Source organism: Cnephaeus nilssonii (assembly GCF_951640355.1).
Source record: "Cnephaeus nilssonii genome assembly, chromosome: 8".
Taxonomy (NCBI): Eukaryota; Metazoa; Chordata; class Mammalia; order Chiroptera; family Vespertilionidae; genus Cnephaeus; species Cnephaeus nilssonii.
The window spans coordinates 90,925,870-90,939,194 of NC_137079.1; the positions used below are offsets into that span (position 1 = coordinate 90,925,870).

Below are 13,325 nucleotides of genomic sequence, written 5' to 3' on the forward strand. Positions count from 1 at the left end.
GTTTTTGGAAAGTCACGCCACCTGCCTCTGCAGGTAGCTGAAACCACGGCGGTCAGGTGACTCCGCAGCAGAGTGTGGGCGCCCGGCTGCAGCAGCACTTGTTCAAGTGTAGCATTTACAGATGGAAATTCTTTGTTACAAATTGTTTCCTTCATTTCCCCTTTATACTGCCCGTTCGGGTCTAATGTCGATTTCTTAAAACTGAATGAGCAGACTGGTTATTTATTTTTAACCATTTCTTTAAATTGATTTTCAGAAAGAGGAAGGGGGAAGAGAGAGCGAAACATCGATGTGAGAGAAGCATCCATCAGCTGCCTCTCGCCTGGGGTGACCTGGGATCCCACCTGAAACCTGGGTGTGCGCTGACCTGGAATAAACCCGCCCCCTTTTGGGGGAGGGGGGCCGCTCCAACCAGCCGAGCCGCACCGGCCGGGGCGGATGCTTTAGGGTAGTCTGTGTCGGGGTAGGAAGGGGGTAGTTGGACGTGGCGGGGCCGGGCACCAGCTCCGCACCCAGAGGAAGCTGCGGACACCGGATGGTGAGGGAAGCGGAGAGGGAATCGAAACTCAAGGGCAGCAGCGCGGGAACTACCGGCCCCGGACGCTCCCGAGGTGGCACCAGGGGGAAAGCCCCAGGTTTGGGGGAAATCCTCCTGCAGGAACACTCCGGAAGGAACCGAGTGCTCTGCGCATTGCCATGGAGACCGACGCCCAGGAGACCGCTCCCCTGCCGCCCGGTCTCCCGGGGTCTGGGCTCCATTCCCTTCCCGGCGAATCCCAGAGCCCCGGGGAGCAGCTCGGGGTAAGGACAAGGGGACCCCCCGCTGCGTACCTGCTCCCCGGCTCCGCGGGGCGAGAGAAGCCCCCGGGCTGACCTGCGCTCCCGGCCGCTGGGCGGGGCCGAGCGAGGGGCGTGGGCGGGGCGCGGAGCCCGCCGGGCGGGGCCTGGGCCGCACCGTCCACCCGGAGGAGCGGTCAGAGGCCTCGAGTTTGGAGACCTGGCCGTGTCCCCTCCGGTGGCCTTACGTCGGAACGCCTTTGCTAACACTCAGCAAGCACACAGTCCCCGTTCCTGCTAGCGGCGAACCAGATTCTTTGCATACACTGTCTCTGTTCTTTACCATAACCCAGCCAACTAGTGGACGCCCAGTTTTACAAATGAGCTAAATTGAGACAGGAAGTTTCTTTTTTTGTTAAATATATTTTTTTACAGAGAGGAAGAGAGAGGGATAGAGAGTCAGAAACATCGATCAGCTGCCTCTTGCACACCCCCTACTGGGGATGTGCCCGCAACCAAGGTACATGCCCTTGACCGGGATCGAACCTGGGACCCTTCAATCTGCAGGCCTACGCACTGTCCACTGAGCCAAACCAGTTTCGGCGAGACAGGAAGTTTCTTGTGCAAGGTCTCAAGTGCTGTCAAGAGATGGACACTTGGAATGGAATCCTGCAATTCCGTCCACCGCCGGCGGCCTCTTTAAAAACCGGCTGCTGCTCCCCTCTCCCTCCCCGCCACCAGTCCTCATTCCAGATTGCACATTGAGCTGCTGAAACGTTTCATTACATGTTCAGTAGTTGAGAGGGATGTAATTTCCAGCAACTATAAACACTGACACAAGTAAACATACAAATGGAATCTAGATACCATAGCAATTTGAAACCCGCCACTATCTATTAAAAAATAATAAACACAAAAGCTCGGGATGTCCTTCGGCCTGTGACACGTAGCATGGGGCCAATTCAGGATCTTACACTGAGTTGGGGTGGGGGGTAGTTGGGGCTGCTGGAGTTATGGTCACGGCCTCCAGTCTGATCATTTGCAATGTCAGGCTTTGATAGCTCAAACACGGATTTCTACCAGACAAGTCACAGCGCAGATGGCCAGTCACAGCCGTCCTGTGATTATGGGGGAAGGGGAGGGCCCTGTAGCAAGCAGTGTGCTGGCTATCACTACTCGCAGCAAGACGTGATGCAGCCACGACAGCCACACGCCAGGCAGATTTCCAGCCAGCTCAGGCACACACTCCAACTGCCCCTCAGCCATTCTATGGAAACAGCTTTGAGGATGAACCACTTTTATTGGAAGAATTAGGTATCAATGTTGACCACATCTGGCAAAAAAAACCCACTAACAGTGTGACATCCATTAAAAGTATCTGATGGCAGCATCATGAATGAGACTCATCTGGCAGGACCCATGGTTTTTGCTTTGCCTTTGGAGTCATATTGTTACTGGCTGGCAAAATCCAGTTTGGTTATGTATACGGGATCAGTACAACTGAATGTCTAGGAATGCTTTATTAAACTTAATGAGTATGATAGGTATTTCATTTGGTTGTGTGGCAAGTGTCCTTAGATATTGTCTTCATCCCGTGATCCTACTTTTCAGTGTTGTGGTGATATTTTCTTTGCAATAAATGGTGGGAATCATTCTCACTGCTGGAATTACTGGATGGTGTGGTTTTTCTCCGAACCTTTCATTTTTCTGCTTCCAAATTTTTTTATTTCTGCATTAGCCATGGAAGGACAGCAACTTCTAGTAGCATATCTTTGTGCCTTGTTATATGGAATCTTTGCCCTAATTTCCATTTTGCTTTTTTTTAAATATGTTTTTATTGATTTTAGAGAGGAGGGAGGGAGGGAGAAACATGGATGTGAGAGAAATATCAATCGGTTGCCTCCCATATGCAATCCGACCAGGGATTAAACCCACAACTGGGGCATGTGCCCTGACCAGGAATCCAACCAGTGACTTTTTGGTGCACCTGACAATGCTCAACCAACTGAGCAACACCAGCCAGGGCTAATTTCCATATTTTTGAACTGAATTTATCTGGGATGCAAACATAATTGGGCCAAATATACAAAAAGAACTTCAAACTCTTAAATAGGACCAGCAAACTGCTGCAGTGCAACTTCCATGCAGATCTAACATTTGACTATTGGAACAATGGAAGTAAAGATGTATCTTTTGTTCATTTTTATAGAACTTTTGAATACTATATTAGATTTACCTACAGATTAGCTTTAAGTGCGTGTGCTTACACAAATAAGAAATGCTATTTCTGTCCTGTTCCTGCAGCCTTTGAAAACCTTTTTACTTGCAAATTATACTGTTTTTGACACATTTTTTATCAACTGTGGAAACTAACTTCAGAGCTGACCATCTTTCTTTTTTAAAAAATATGTTTTTACTGATTTCAGAGAGAGGAAGGGAGAGGGAGAGAGAGATAGAAACATCAATCCGCTGCCCCCTGATAGGGATTGAGCCCGCAGCTTGGGCATGTACCCTGACCAGAATAGAACCAGCAACCTCCTGGTGCATGGGACAGCACTCAGCCAGGAACCACTCTGGCCAGGCTGATAATCTTTCCTAAAACAACCCAGTCATGGTTGAAGTTTCCAATCCTTTCACTGTCAGTCCACACCTACTCTTTTAAGTTGTAGTGTGGATGTTTCTTCAGGAAACTTAACAGTCATTTTTGTTTCTTTTCCCAGATATCCCAGAAGAAACTGAAGAAACAAAAACTTATTAGCCCGGGAGTAAATTCAGTATAAAGTAAATACTAATAAAAGTACAAGCAGGAAAACAAAACAAACAACCCAGTCATAATAAAGAAGGTACAGACTTATTGCTGATATATTTTCCCAAGGAATTAGGGAAGAAAATCGCTTGTATTCTCAAGTCAGATGCATTTCAAGCAAAAAAGTGATCCCAATGTAGAGTTTATGAGTTTACACTTAAAAAATTTGACATCCCTTTAAATTACCTCAGGGAATTTTTGCTAAAATTCAGTGACACAGAAGTTCACAGTCTACCTTATTACAGACATGAAATGACACTTGTTTCGATATTAGCATTAACTAAACCAGTGATGGGCAACCTTTTGAGCTTGGTGTGTCAAACTTCGCCAAAAAACTGAGCATAACTCGGGTAGTGTGTCACTTTGAGGAAAAAACTAACTCCAAGACTCTAGTCGCAAATGTTTCATCCTCAGGAGCAGCAAATGTTTCATCCTCGGCATGCGGCCGCGTGTCATCAGAAATGGCTACGCGTGTCAGTGCTGACACGCGTGTCATAGGTTCGCCATCACTGAACTAAACCATAGTGACCTGGACTGACCACATTAATGTCATAGTTAGTTGGATCTCTATGTTTCCCAGAAAAAAGAAAATCACTAACCTTTTTAGAGAAAAAAATTTAAAATATCACAATTTCAGTATTGTGATTATCAAGGTAAAGTGCATTTGAAGCTTATTAAAAAGTTTCCCAATTAATTAAAAAAGTAAACTCTTCTTTAAGAATCAGAAAGTTTATATTATTCCTTTTTCTCCCTGAACTCTTATTTCCTCCATGTGCAATGTTTTTCATGCTTAAAAATCTTATTGATCACCCTATTATAAAAATGGAAATTACTTTTTCCTGATAGAGGCTTTTTACTGGATTATTAAAATTAGTAGTAGTATATCATTGATCAAAATAAAATAAATTACATTAATACTTAATTATGAAAAGTGAAATGGTATCAGACATTCATCTCTTAAAGACTTGAATGGACTTTCTTCTTCCTCCCTCCCAATTAGTTCAGTTAGTATCTATAGAAGAATGCTAACTTTTGCTGGACTAGACAAGGTTTAACATTGATTCTCTTCTGTTTTTTTCTTTTTAAAGCTGTAAGTGCTGAGAAACCACATTCATATAAATTAATAGAATTGGAAGTTTTGTTAAGAGTCTCTCAATTCTTGTCTAGTTGTATGTCAAGAATCATATAGCAATCTATCACTAAAAATGGTTTCTAACCATTCTCTTAAAATTTTATTAAAAGCAAAACCTTGCAAACCATCTGACTTTCAAAAGGATTTGTCATTCAATCAAGATTCATTCAGCCTCTCAAAAACTATACATAATTTCAAGTTCCCTTTGTTTGATGGTTTGCAAATGTTTGCACACTGGAGTAATACTAAAATATAGTACGTATGAAAGCTGAATATCTGTAAATATATTTAAAACTATCTCTGCCTACCTTAACTCTTGAAGTCCTCAAGAATGGTGAAAACAAAAAGAAGCTAACCTAAGTAACTTTAAGAAATGGTATTTTGACTGAAATTGTAAAGTTAAAGACAATAGGAACAATACATAAAATCTATTATAGTTGGTAAATTTGTTTCTCACAGGGGTATGGGTTAATAATTTGGAAACTGCTTTACATGTATACCTATACTGATGTTCAACAACTAACTGGATGGTGGATGGTACAAGCCAGGTTTCTTTTTTTTCTTTTCTTTTTTTTTTTTTTTAGAGTTGTTATTTATTTTTTTAAAATAAATCTTTATTGTTCAGATTATTACAGTTGTTCCTCTTTCTTCCCCCCATAGCTCCCCTCCACCTGGTTCCCACCCCATCCCATGCCCTTACCCCACCCCCCACTGTCCTCATCCATAGGTGTACGATTTTTGTCCAGTCTCTTCCCACACCCCCACACCCCTTTCCCCCCGAGAATTGTCAGTCCACTCCCTTTCTATGCCTCTGATTCTATTATATTCACCAGTTTATTCTGTTCATCAGATTTTTTATTCACCTGATTTTTAGATACACTTGTTGATAGATATGTATTTGTTGTTCATAATTTTTATCTTTACCTTTTTCTTCTTCTTCCTCTTCTTAAAGAATACCTTTCAGCATTTCATATAATACGGGTTTAGTGGTGATGAACTCCTTTAGCTTTTTCTTATCTGTGAAGCTCTTTATCTGACCTTCAATTCTGAATGATAGCTTTGCTGGGTAAAGTAATCTTGGTTGTAGGTTCTTGCTATTCATCACTTTGAATATTTCTTACCACTCCCTTCTGGCCTGCATAGTTTCTGTTGAGAAATCAGCTGACAATCGTATGGGTACTCCCTTGTAGGTAACTAACAGTTTTTCTCTTGCTGCTTTTAATATTCTCTGTTGTTCTGGCATTTTAATTATGATGTATCTTGGTGTCATCCTCTTTGGATTCCTTTTGTTTGGGGTTCTCTGAGCTTCCTGGACTTATGTCTATTTCTTTCACCAGGTGGGGGATGTTTTCTGTCATTATCTCTTCAAATAGGTTCTCAATATCTTGCTCTCTCTCTTCTTCTGGGACCCCCATAATTTGGATGTTGATACGCTTGAAGTTGTCCCAGAGGCTCCTTACACTATCTTTATATTTTTGGATTCTTTTTTCTTTTAGCTTTTCCAGTTGGGTGTTTTTTGCTTCTTTGTATTTCAAATCTTTGACTTGATTCTTGCGATCCTCTAGCCTGCTGTTGGATCTCTGTATATTATTTTTTATTTCAGTCAGTGTATGCTTAATTTCTAGTTGGTACTTTTTCATATCCTCGAGGGTCTAAATTTATCGGTGGTTTCTAGAAAATTCTTGAAAAACCTTATAACCGTGGTTTTGAACTCTATATCCAGTAGTTTGATTTCCTCCATTTCTGTCATTTGTGACCTGTTTCTTTGTCTCTGCATTTTGGCTGCTTCCTTGTGTTGATAGAGTGGCTTTGTGTGCTAGGTGTCCTATAGGGCCAGTGGCTCAGCCTCCCCAGTTACCTGAGGTGGACACTCTTGGTGCACCCCTTTGTGGGCTGTGTGCACAGTCTTGTTGTAGTTAAGCCTTGATTGTTGTTGGTATCACTGGGAGGAATTGACCTCCAGGCCAATTGGCTGTGAGAATCAGCTGTGTCTATGATGGGAGAACTTCTGTGCTGAAGACACCCTTATGGGGCAAGACTTGCTTCAGTGGGGCTTTGGTGCTCACTGAGTATGCCCCCTGAGTGTGTCCCTTATAGATATGAGGAGTTGTAATCTGGATGGTCCCACTCTGACCCCTGGGTACACTGGCTATTGGATCTCCAAGGAGGTGCTAATTTAGCCTCTGCCTGAGGCCACCCAGCAGGAGCTACAGAGAGATCTGCAGATTCCTCTTCTTTGTTTGGGTTTTGGAGGGGCCCAGATGAGGCCCAGCTGTGAAGCAATGCAAGCTGCTGTGGGGCCTTGGGCCTTCTTTTGGATGTTCTGGGTCTCTCTGACCCAGCTGCAGTTTGTTAGGTAATTTTAGATTGCAAAGGGCCAGGCCATTCATATGCAAAGGCCTCTGCACACACCTTGGGTTGGGCGGGGTCTCAGGGAATCAACAGGGTGGAGCAAACAGCTATGGCTGATCCTCAGCCCTGCCCTAAGAGGCCCGGGTCTCAGTGTCCTACGGTAATTGCTGCAAGCACCTTTGAGAGAAAGCCGCCCTTGAGTTCCGCCCAATGCCAGACAGTCCAGTTTCTCCCCATATGAGTCTGGGTCCCCAGAGTCTCAGCCGGAACTGGAGTTCAGAGCAGTCGGGAGCTTTTGTCTCCCTCCCGATTGAAAAAGACAACTGCATACTCAGTTGCCAGCCCTTTCCGTGAGCGCGTGCCTCTGTACCTCTGCACTTTACTTCCGCACCTCCTCTGAGTCCCAGTGTGCTTTTCTCTTTCCTTCTAGTTGTAGAATTTCCACTCAGCCAGCTTTCCTGTGGTTCTGGATGATGTCCGTTTTGTCTTTTAGTTGTAGTTTTGAAGTGGTTGTGCGAGGCAGCAATTTCAGGTGTTTACCTATGCCGTCATCTTGGTTTCTCTCCCTCTTTTTTTTTTTTTTATTGATTTCAGAGAGGAAGGGAGAGGGAGAGAGAGATAGAAACATCAATGATGAGAATCATTGATCATCTGTCTCCTGCATGTTCCCTACTGGGGATTGAGCCTGCAACCTGGGCATGTGCCCTTGACCGGAATCAAACCCAGGACCTTTCAGTCCGCAGGCTGATGCTCTATCCACTGAGCCAAACCAGCTAGGGCTAAGCCAGGTTTCTTGCTGTCAGAGACAAAAGCTACAGATAAGCAAGGTTGGGGAGGGGGCATGTAGGGAGGGGGCCTAGAATGAACCCTGTGGTACTCTATTAGAATCAAGACATCAGTATGAACCCATGTTTAGCTTAATCTGCATTAAGATACAGAAATGACTAGAGATGTGAGTACATACACACGATAGTATACATATATATGATTCCTAGCTCTTTCTGCTGAGAGGGCCTAGAAGCAATAACACGCCTATAGCAACAAGCACACCCAGATCTTGGTTTCTAAACCAATGAAAGGAATCAGGACTCATTGGAGAAATGTCTGATTCTGGGGCTGGTGTAGAGAAGGTACAAGATGAGTCCAGACCATTTTCTTGTAATACCAGAAAGGAGGTGCTCAAAACACAAAAAGATGAGGGTATATCAAAGGGACAAAGGAGCCAACCTGAAACAACTCCCAATGACCAAAGCTAGAACAACTGAAGCAGCAAAACGACTTAGTATTGGATTATACTCCCCACTCAGGAGGTGGAGCTTAATTCCCCTCCACTTGAATATGGGCTAGATGTTGTGACTGGCAAAGAGTGAACAGAGCATGGAAATGGAAAATTAGTAACTTTTCAGTGGAGAAGCTGGCAGTCACTACCTTAACCAAGTAATCAAGGTTAACAACAGAAGTAATAAATCATGTTGAGATCACATTCTCCCTGATATGATGGGGAAAGCACTTCACTTCTATGGTAATCTTCCCCCAAACCTTTAAGCTCAATCTCATTGTGAAAAAAACATTGGACAAACCCAGTCTGAGGAACATTCTACAAAATACATAACCAGTTTTCCTCAAAGATCTCAAGGTCCTGAGAAATAAGGAAAGACAGAGAGACTGTCAGAGACCAGAGGAGACTAAAGCTGACTAAATGTTGAATATAAACTGTGTGAGGGGTGAAAGTCTGTACCAGTTTTTGTATGTAAGATAAAAACATGTCTAAACTTTTTTAAAACAAAGTATGTTTTTATTGATTTTAGAGAGAGAGAAAGAAACAGGGATGACAGGGAAACATCAATCAGCCTAGTCCTACATGCCCCCTACTGGGGGATCAAGCCTGCAACCCGGGCATGTGCCCTGACAGGGAATCAAATCAGGATCTCTCGGTGCATGGGATGACACTCAACCAACTGAGCCACATGGGTCAGGGCAAAAATGTTTAAATCTTTAAAAGATGTATTTTATATTTCAGCAGATCCTTAATAATGATCCTACTATAGTTTCACAATCGTTTTCCTCCTATTCTTCACTTGAGCATTGTTCCCTATACCTGGTCAGGCATATGCTGTTCCTACACTTGCCTCTATGGAATCCCCAGGGAAGAGGCTATTTCTTCTTTAGTAAAATATTCTTTTTTAAAAAATATTTATTTTCATTGATTTCAGAGAGGAAGGGAGAGGGAGAGAAAGATCGAAACCTCCATGATGAGAATCATTGATTGGATGCTTCCTGCACACCCGCAACTGGGGATTGAGCCCACAACCTGGGCATGTGCCCTTGACCGGAATCGAACCCGGGACCCTTCAGTCCACAGGCTGATGCTCTATCCACTGAGCCAAACGAGCCAGGGCTTTAGTGAAATGTTCTTAGCCTGCTCATTGATCATGGATTTAATGGCAGGACCCAGCACAGTGATCCATATATGTTGGGATCCTGCTCCTTCCATTAGCTCCACAACATTCTAATTTCTGATACTTTCCATATTGATTCCTCACCGTTGGCCCTATTCCTTTCTCCTGTACAGGACTGACAACTTCTGAAAAGGTTTGTAACCCTTTCCACTCTTCCCAGGGTGGATCCTCTGAACTGGGCTCTTTTGTGTATCCTGTGAGGGGCTGTATTTAAGGACAGCTGGTAGTCAAGATCACGGAAGATCATTGATCACTACCAAGAGATAAGTCTTATTGAAAAATTTCACACATTATTATGTTATAATTTAATATATTTAGATCCTAAAATCTTTAGGAAATGTAAAAAGAGTTACATAGTAATAAACAGAAATCATAACAATGCAAATAATAACATTATGGGTTGCTCTCATGCTCCATGGTCAGCATCCTTATGAGATAGGCATTATTATCTTCATGTTATAGTTGAGGAAATTCAGGCCCAAAGAGATTAAGTAATTTCCCACAAACACACAAATAATGAGCATCCAATTTCTGTTCTATATGACTGTAAAGCCCGAAGCTCACACCCATAATTCCACACCTTCTCCTTTGCGTTAAAAAACGCACAAGAATTGTAGATTTTTAAACTAATCAGGAACAATTTTAAATATCCACAGCACCCCCTACCCCATTCTGTTTCCAAGGGAAAATATACAGCCCATTAGCTAATATCCAAACATTAATTCCTCACTCTAAACATCTATTCAATGTGACTAAGGAACATTTCCCTGGGCATTAGTCACCAGATGCTCCTTGCCAGCCAGCTCGCTGCTTCAGTTCTGACACCCAATCAAAGTTGTTGTCTTCCTCCTCAAAGTCCCTGTGAAAAAATGATATGGATATTAAGCCTCCATGTTAGGGGTATGGTAAGTATTTGTTGATGGGTTCAAAGTAGAACAACACCATAACAATATTCACATTTTTTTAAAAATGAGCTCCAAGGCAACTGAACAGAGAAAAAAATTGGTCAGTTCTTCCAAAAGAACACTTCTTTCACTTTCTATAATATTTTCAATAGAAAATATATTTTAAAAAAACAATAAATCCAAGCTGAACAATTTTAAACATTTGGCTCAGTCAGGAATTAGTAATTACCATTATGCATTACCCACCTCAGACAAAAGATCAAGTTATAAATACTCATTTATGGTGTAAAATAATATAACCAGCTGTTAAACCTGACATTATTCAGGTTAATTACACACACACACACACACACACACACACACACACACACACACACACACTCACACCCCACAACTAAAGCTTTCTAGATATAGCACAACGTACGTGTCCTCCTCATCCAGTCTCGGTTCGAGTCTCTCTGGATCCAAAATGACAGAATCGTAACCTCCGTCAACACTGTCTGACGCTTCTGCTTCTTCAGACAGGGGGCCTTTCAAGCAGAACCCTTCTGAACCTTCCGAGGAATATTAACAGAAATCATGCAGATTTAGACAGTATTTATTCATTTCCTCATGTTGGACTAAAATCCTCAAAAGCTTGCTGGCTAATTGAGGACAATCCCATGTTCTATATTTCTTCTGCAGTGCCTCCCCACATTACCCAGCATGATTTCTGGCATAAAACAGGCCCAGTAAGCATCAGCATGTATATTAACTTTAACAATACTACTTTCTTAGCCCTTGCCTGGTAGCTCAGTTGGTTAGAGCACCATCCCACTACACCAAGGTTTCGGGTTCAAGCGTGTGCCCATTTAGGGCACATACAAGAATCAACTAATGAAGGCATAAATAAGTGGAACAACAAATCAATATTTCTCTCTCTTTCTCTCTCTCAAATCTATAAATAAATTTTTTTTAAAAAAATACTACTTTCACCATAGTGGGTTCGATTCCCAGTCAAGGCCATGTACCTGATTTGCAGATTTAATCCCCAGCCCCAGTCGAGAGGCAAACAATTAATGTGTCTCTTACACATCAATGTTTCTCTCTCTCTCTGTCTCTCCCCCCAGCCCCTTCCTTCCACTCTCTCTAAAAATCAATGGAAAAAATATCCTTAGATGAGGATTAACAACAACAGCAAAAATATTACTTTCTTCAAAATAAAATATTTAGAATATAATTAAACACTCAAATATAAGAACTTATATTAAAGCATTAAAAGTTACCTTTGGGTAGTCAGATTATAGTTTTTATTGTGATGAAGTCTGAACTGTCAAGTCACCAGTATACTTGCACAGAAAAAAATGAGCTACTTTGCAAAGAAAGTAGTCACAAATAAGCAAACATATGAGTAAATAGGAGTAATATAGCTCTACAGAAAATTTTAATTATAGTTTAAGACTGTCTAGAAAAGATTTAAGAAAACCTAAAACCACAATGCTATGTATGTGATTTTATAACTTGAAAATAAAAGGGTTTCTGGGAGGTAAAAATGGGGAGTTATTGTTTAATAGGCAAAGAGTTTCAGTTTTGGAAGATGGGAAAAGTTCTAGAGCTGGATGGTGGTGATGGCTACACAACAATGTAAATGTGCTTAATGCCCCTAACTGCACAATTAAAAATGGTCAAAATGGTACATTTATGTTATGTATATTTTACCACAATTAAAAAGAATACCAAAGGGTTTCCATGATTACACAACAGACATAAATCACCTGGTCTATATATTGTGTATGTTTGAAATGCCAAGCTGAGATCAGCATTCTTAAGGATGTTCAACAAGGTTTCAGGAGTCTCTTTGAGCCACGTCTTACGGCTATTATTTCCACTGTACTTTATTACAGAACCACCTAGTTGTGAAAAGATAAAAATTAGGATCAAAGAAAAAATATTTTCAGCATATTATCTTCTAGATCATAAATCAAGTAAAATTAATTATATTTTATTTTCTACTAAAATTTATTTCACTCACAAGTGACACCAAATAACCTTTACAGAATGACATCTTTAAAAAATATCTAGCCCATTAAACAACTATTAGAAAATGTTCCATAATAATAGTAATCTGACTACTAACCTCTATCATCTTCTGTGGTCAAACTGGAGGTGAGTATGGATGCATTTTCCAAAGCTGCAAGTGCTGTAGTGGATACATGTTTCTCCCACTGTCGCCTGAGAGGATTTGGTGAACTGGCTTTCCTCGGATGGACTGATTTATCATCTGATTTTAAAATGTAAAACAGGACTGCTGAGCATATTCTTTTTATTTATCTATTTCTAGACATGTCTTTCTCTAACAACAAACAGAAATATTTCTTTCTCTTTCAAACTCAGATCTAACATGTTCTCCAAGTCTAAGTAGTGAAGGAAATGAAAAAAAATTCACATGAAAAAACAAAACAAATCATTAAGGTGAATTTTTTAAAATAATATGTATATATACACTAATAAAAAAGAAATATGTAAATTGACCATCACTTTGCAACACCCACCAGCCAATCAGGAGTGAGTATGGAAATTAGTGGGACAAAGATGGCGGTGGCCACGGAGCCAGCCAGAGTGAGCCGAGGCTTGGGTCGCCCTGGCAACGGAGGAAGCCAAGCTTCCCACCTGCCTGGGCTGGCCGCCGAATGAGGGGCCTATGGGCAGCGGCCATGGAGCCAGCCTGGGTGCGCGAAAGGCTTGGGTCGCCTGCACCTGCCCTGGTTGCCGCTGAAGGAGGGGCCTATGGGTGGCAGTCACAGATCAGGCCGGGGCGCATGGAAGGCTTGGGTCTCCCCCACCTGCCCTGGCTGCCGCTGAAGGAGGAGCCTGTGGGTGGTGGCCATGGAGCCGGCCTGGGCAGGCGGAAGGCT

General features: G+C 42.2%; 2 protein-coding genes and 1 pseudogene across 9 annotated transcripts in view; 1 reads left to right on the forward strand and 2 right to left on the reverse strand.

Annotated features, from left to right (window-relative positions):
- The window catches only part of NEK5 (NIMA related kinase 5), a 76,820-nt gene extending 75,940 nt beyond the window's left edge, over positions 1–880 (reverse strand). The window contains exon 1 of the mRNA XM_079778565.1: positions 832–880. The gene's annotated coding sequence lies outside the window, so the exon portion shown is untranslated. The remainder of the gene's footprint in view (positions 1–831) is intronic.
- A 941-nt stretch (positions 881–1,821) lies between these two features.
- LOC307104068 (protein YIPF5-like) lies at positions 1,822–4,677 on the forward strand (annotated as a pseudogene). Its single transcript has 2 exons — positions 1,822–2,607; positions 4,672–4,677. The product of its transcript is annotated as a protein YIPF5-like (transcript).
- A 4,222-nt stretch (positions 4,678–8,899) lies between these two features.
- NEK3 (NIMA related kinase 3) overlaps positions 8,900–13,325 on the reverse strand; it is a 469,351-nt gene continuing 464,925 nt past the window's right edge. For all 7 annotated transcript variants that reach the window (XM_079778527.1, XM_079778531.1, XM_079778530.1 and 4 more), the window contains 4 exons: positions 12,548–12,691; positions 12,186–12,320; positions 10,856–10,985; positions 8,900–10,385 (listed from right to left, as the gene is read on the reverse strand). In XM_079778527.1, coding sequence (XP_079634653.1) covers positions 10,301–10,385; positions 10,856–10,985; positions 12,186–12,320; positions 12,548–12,691 — 494 coding nt within the window. In that variant the 3' untranslated portion in view covers positions 8,900–10,300. The remainder of the gene's footprint in view (positions 10,386–10,855; positions 10,986–12,185; positions 12,321–12,547; positions 12,692–13,325) is intronic.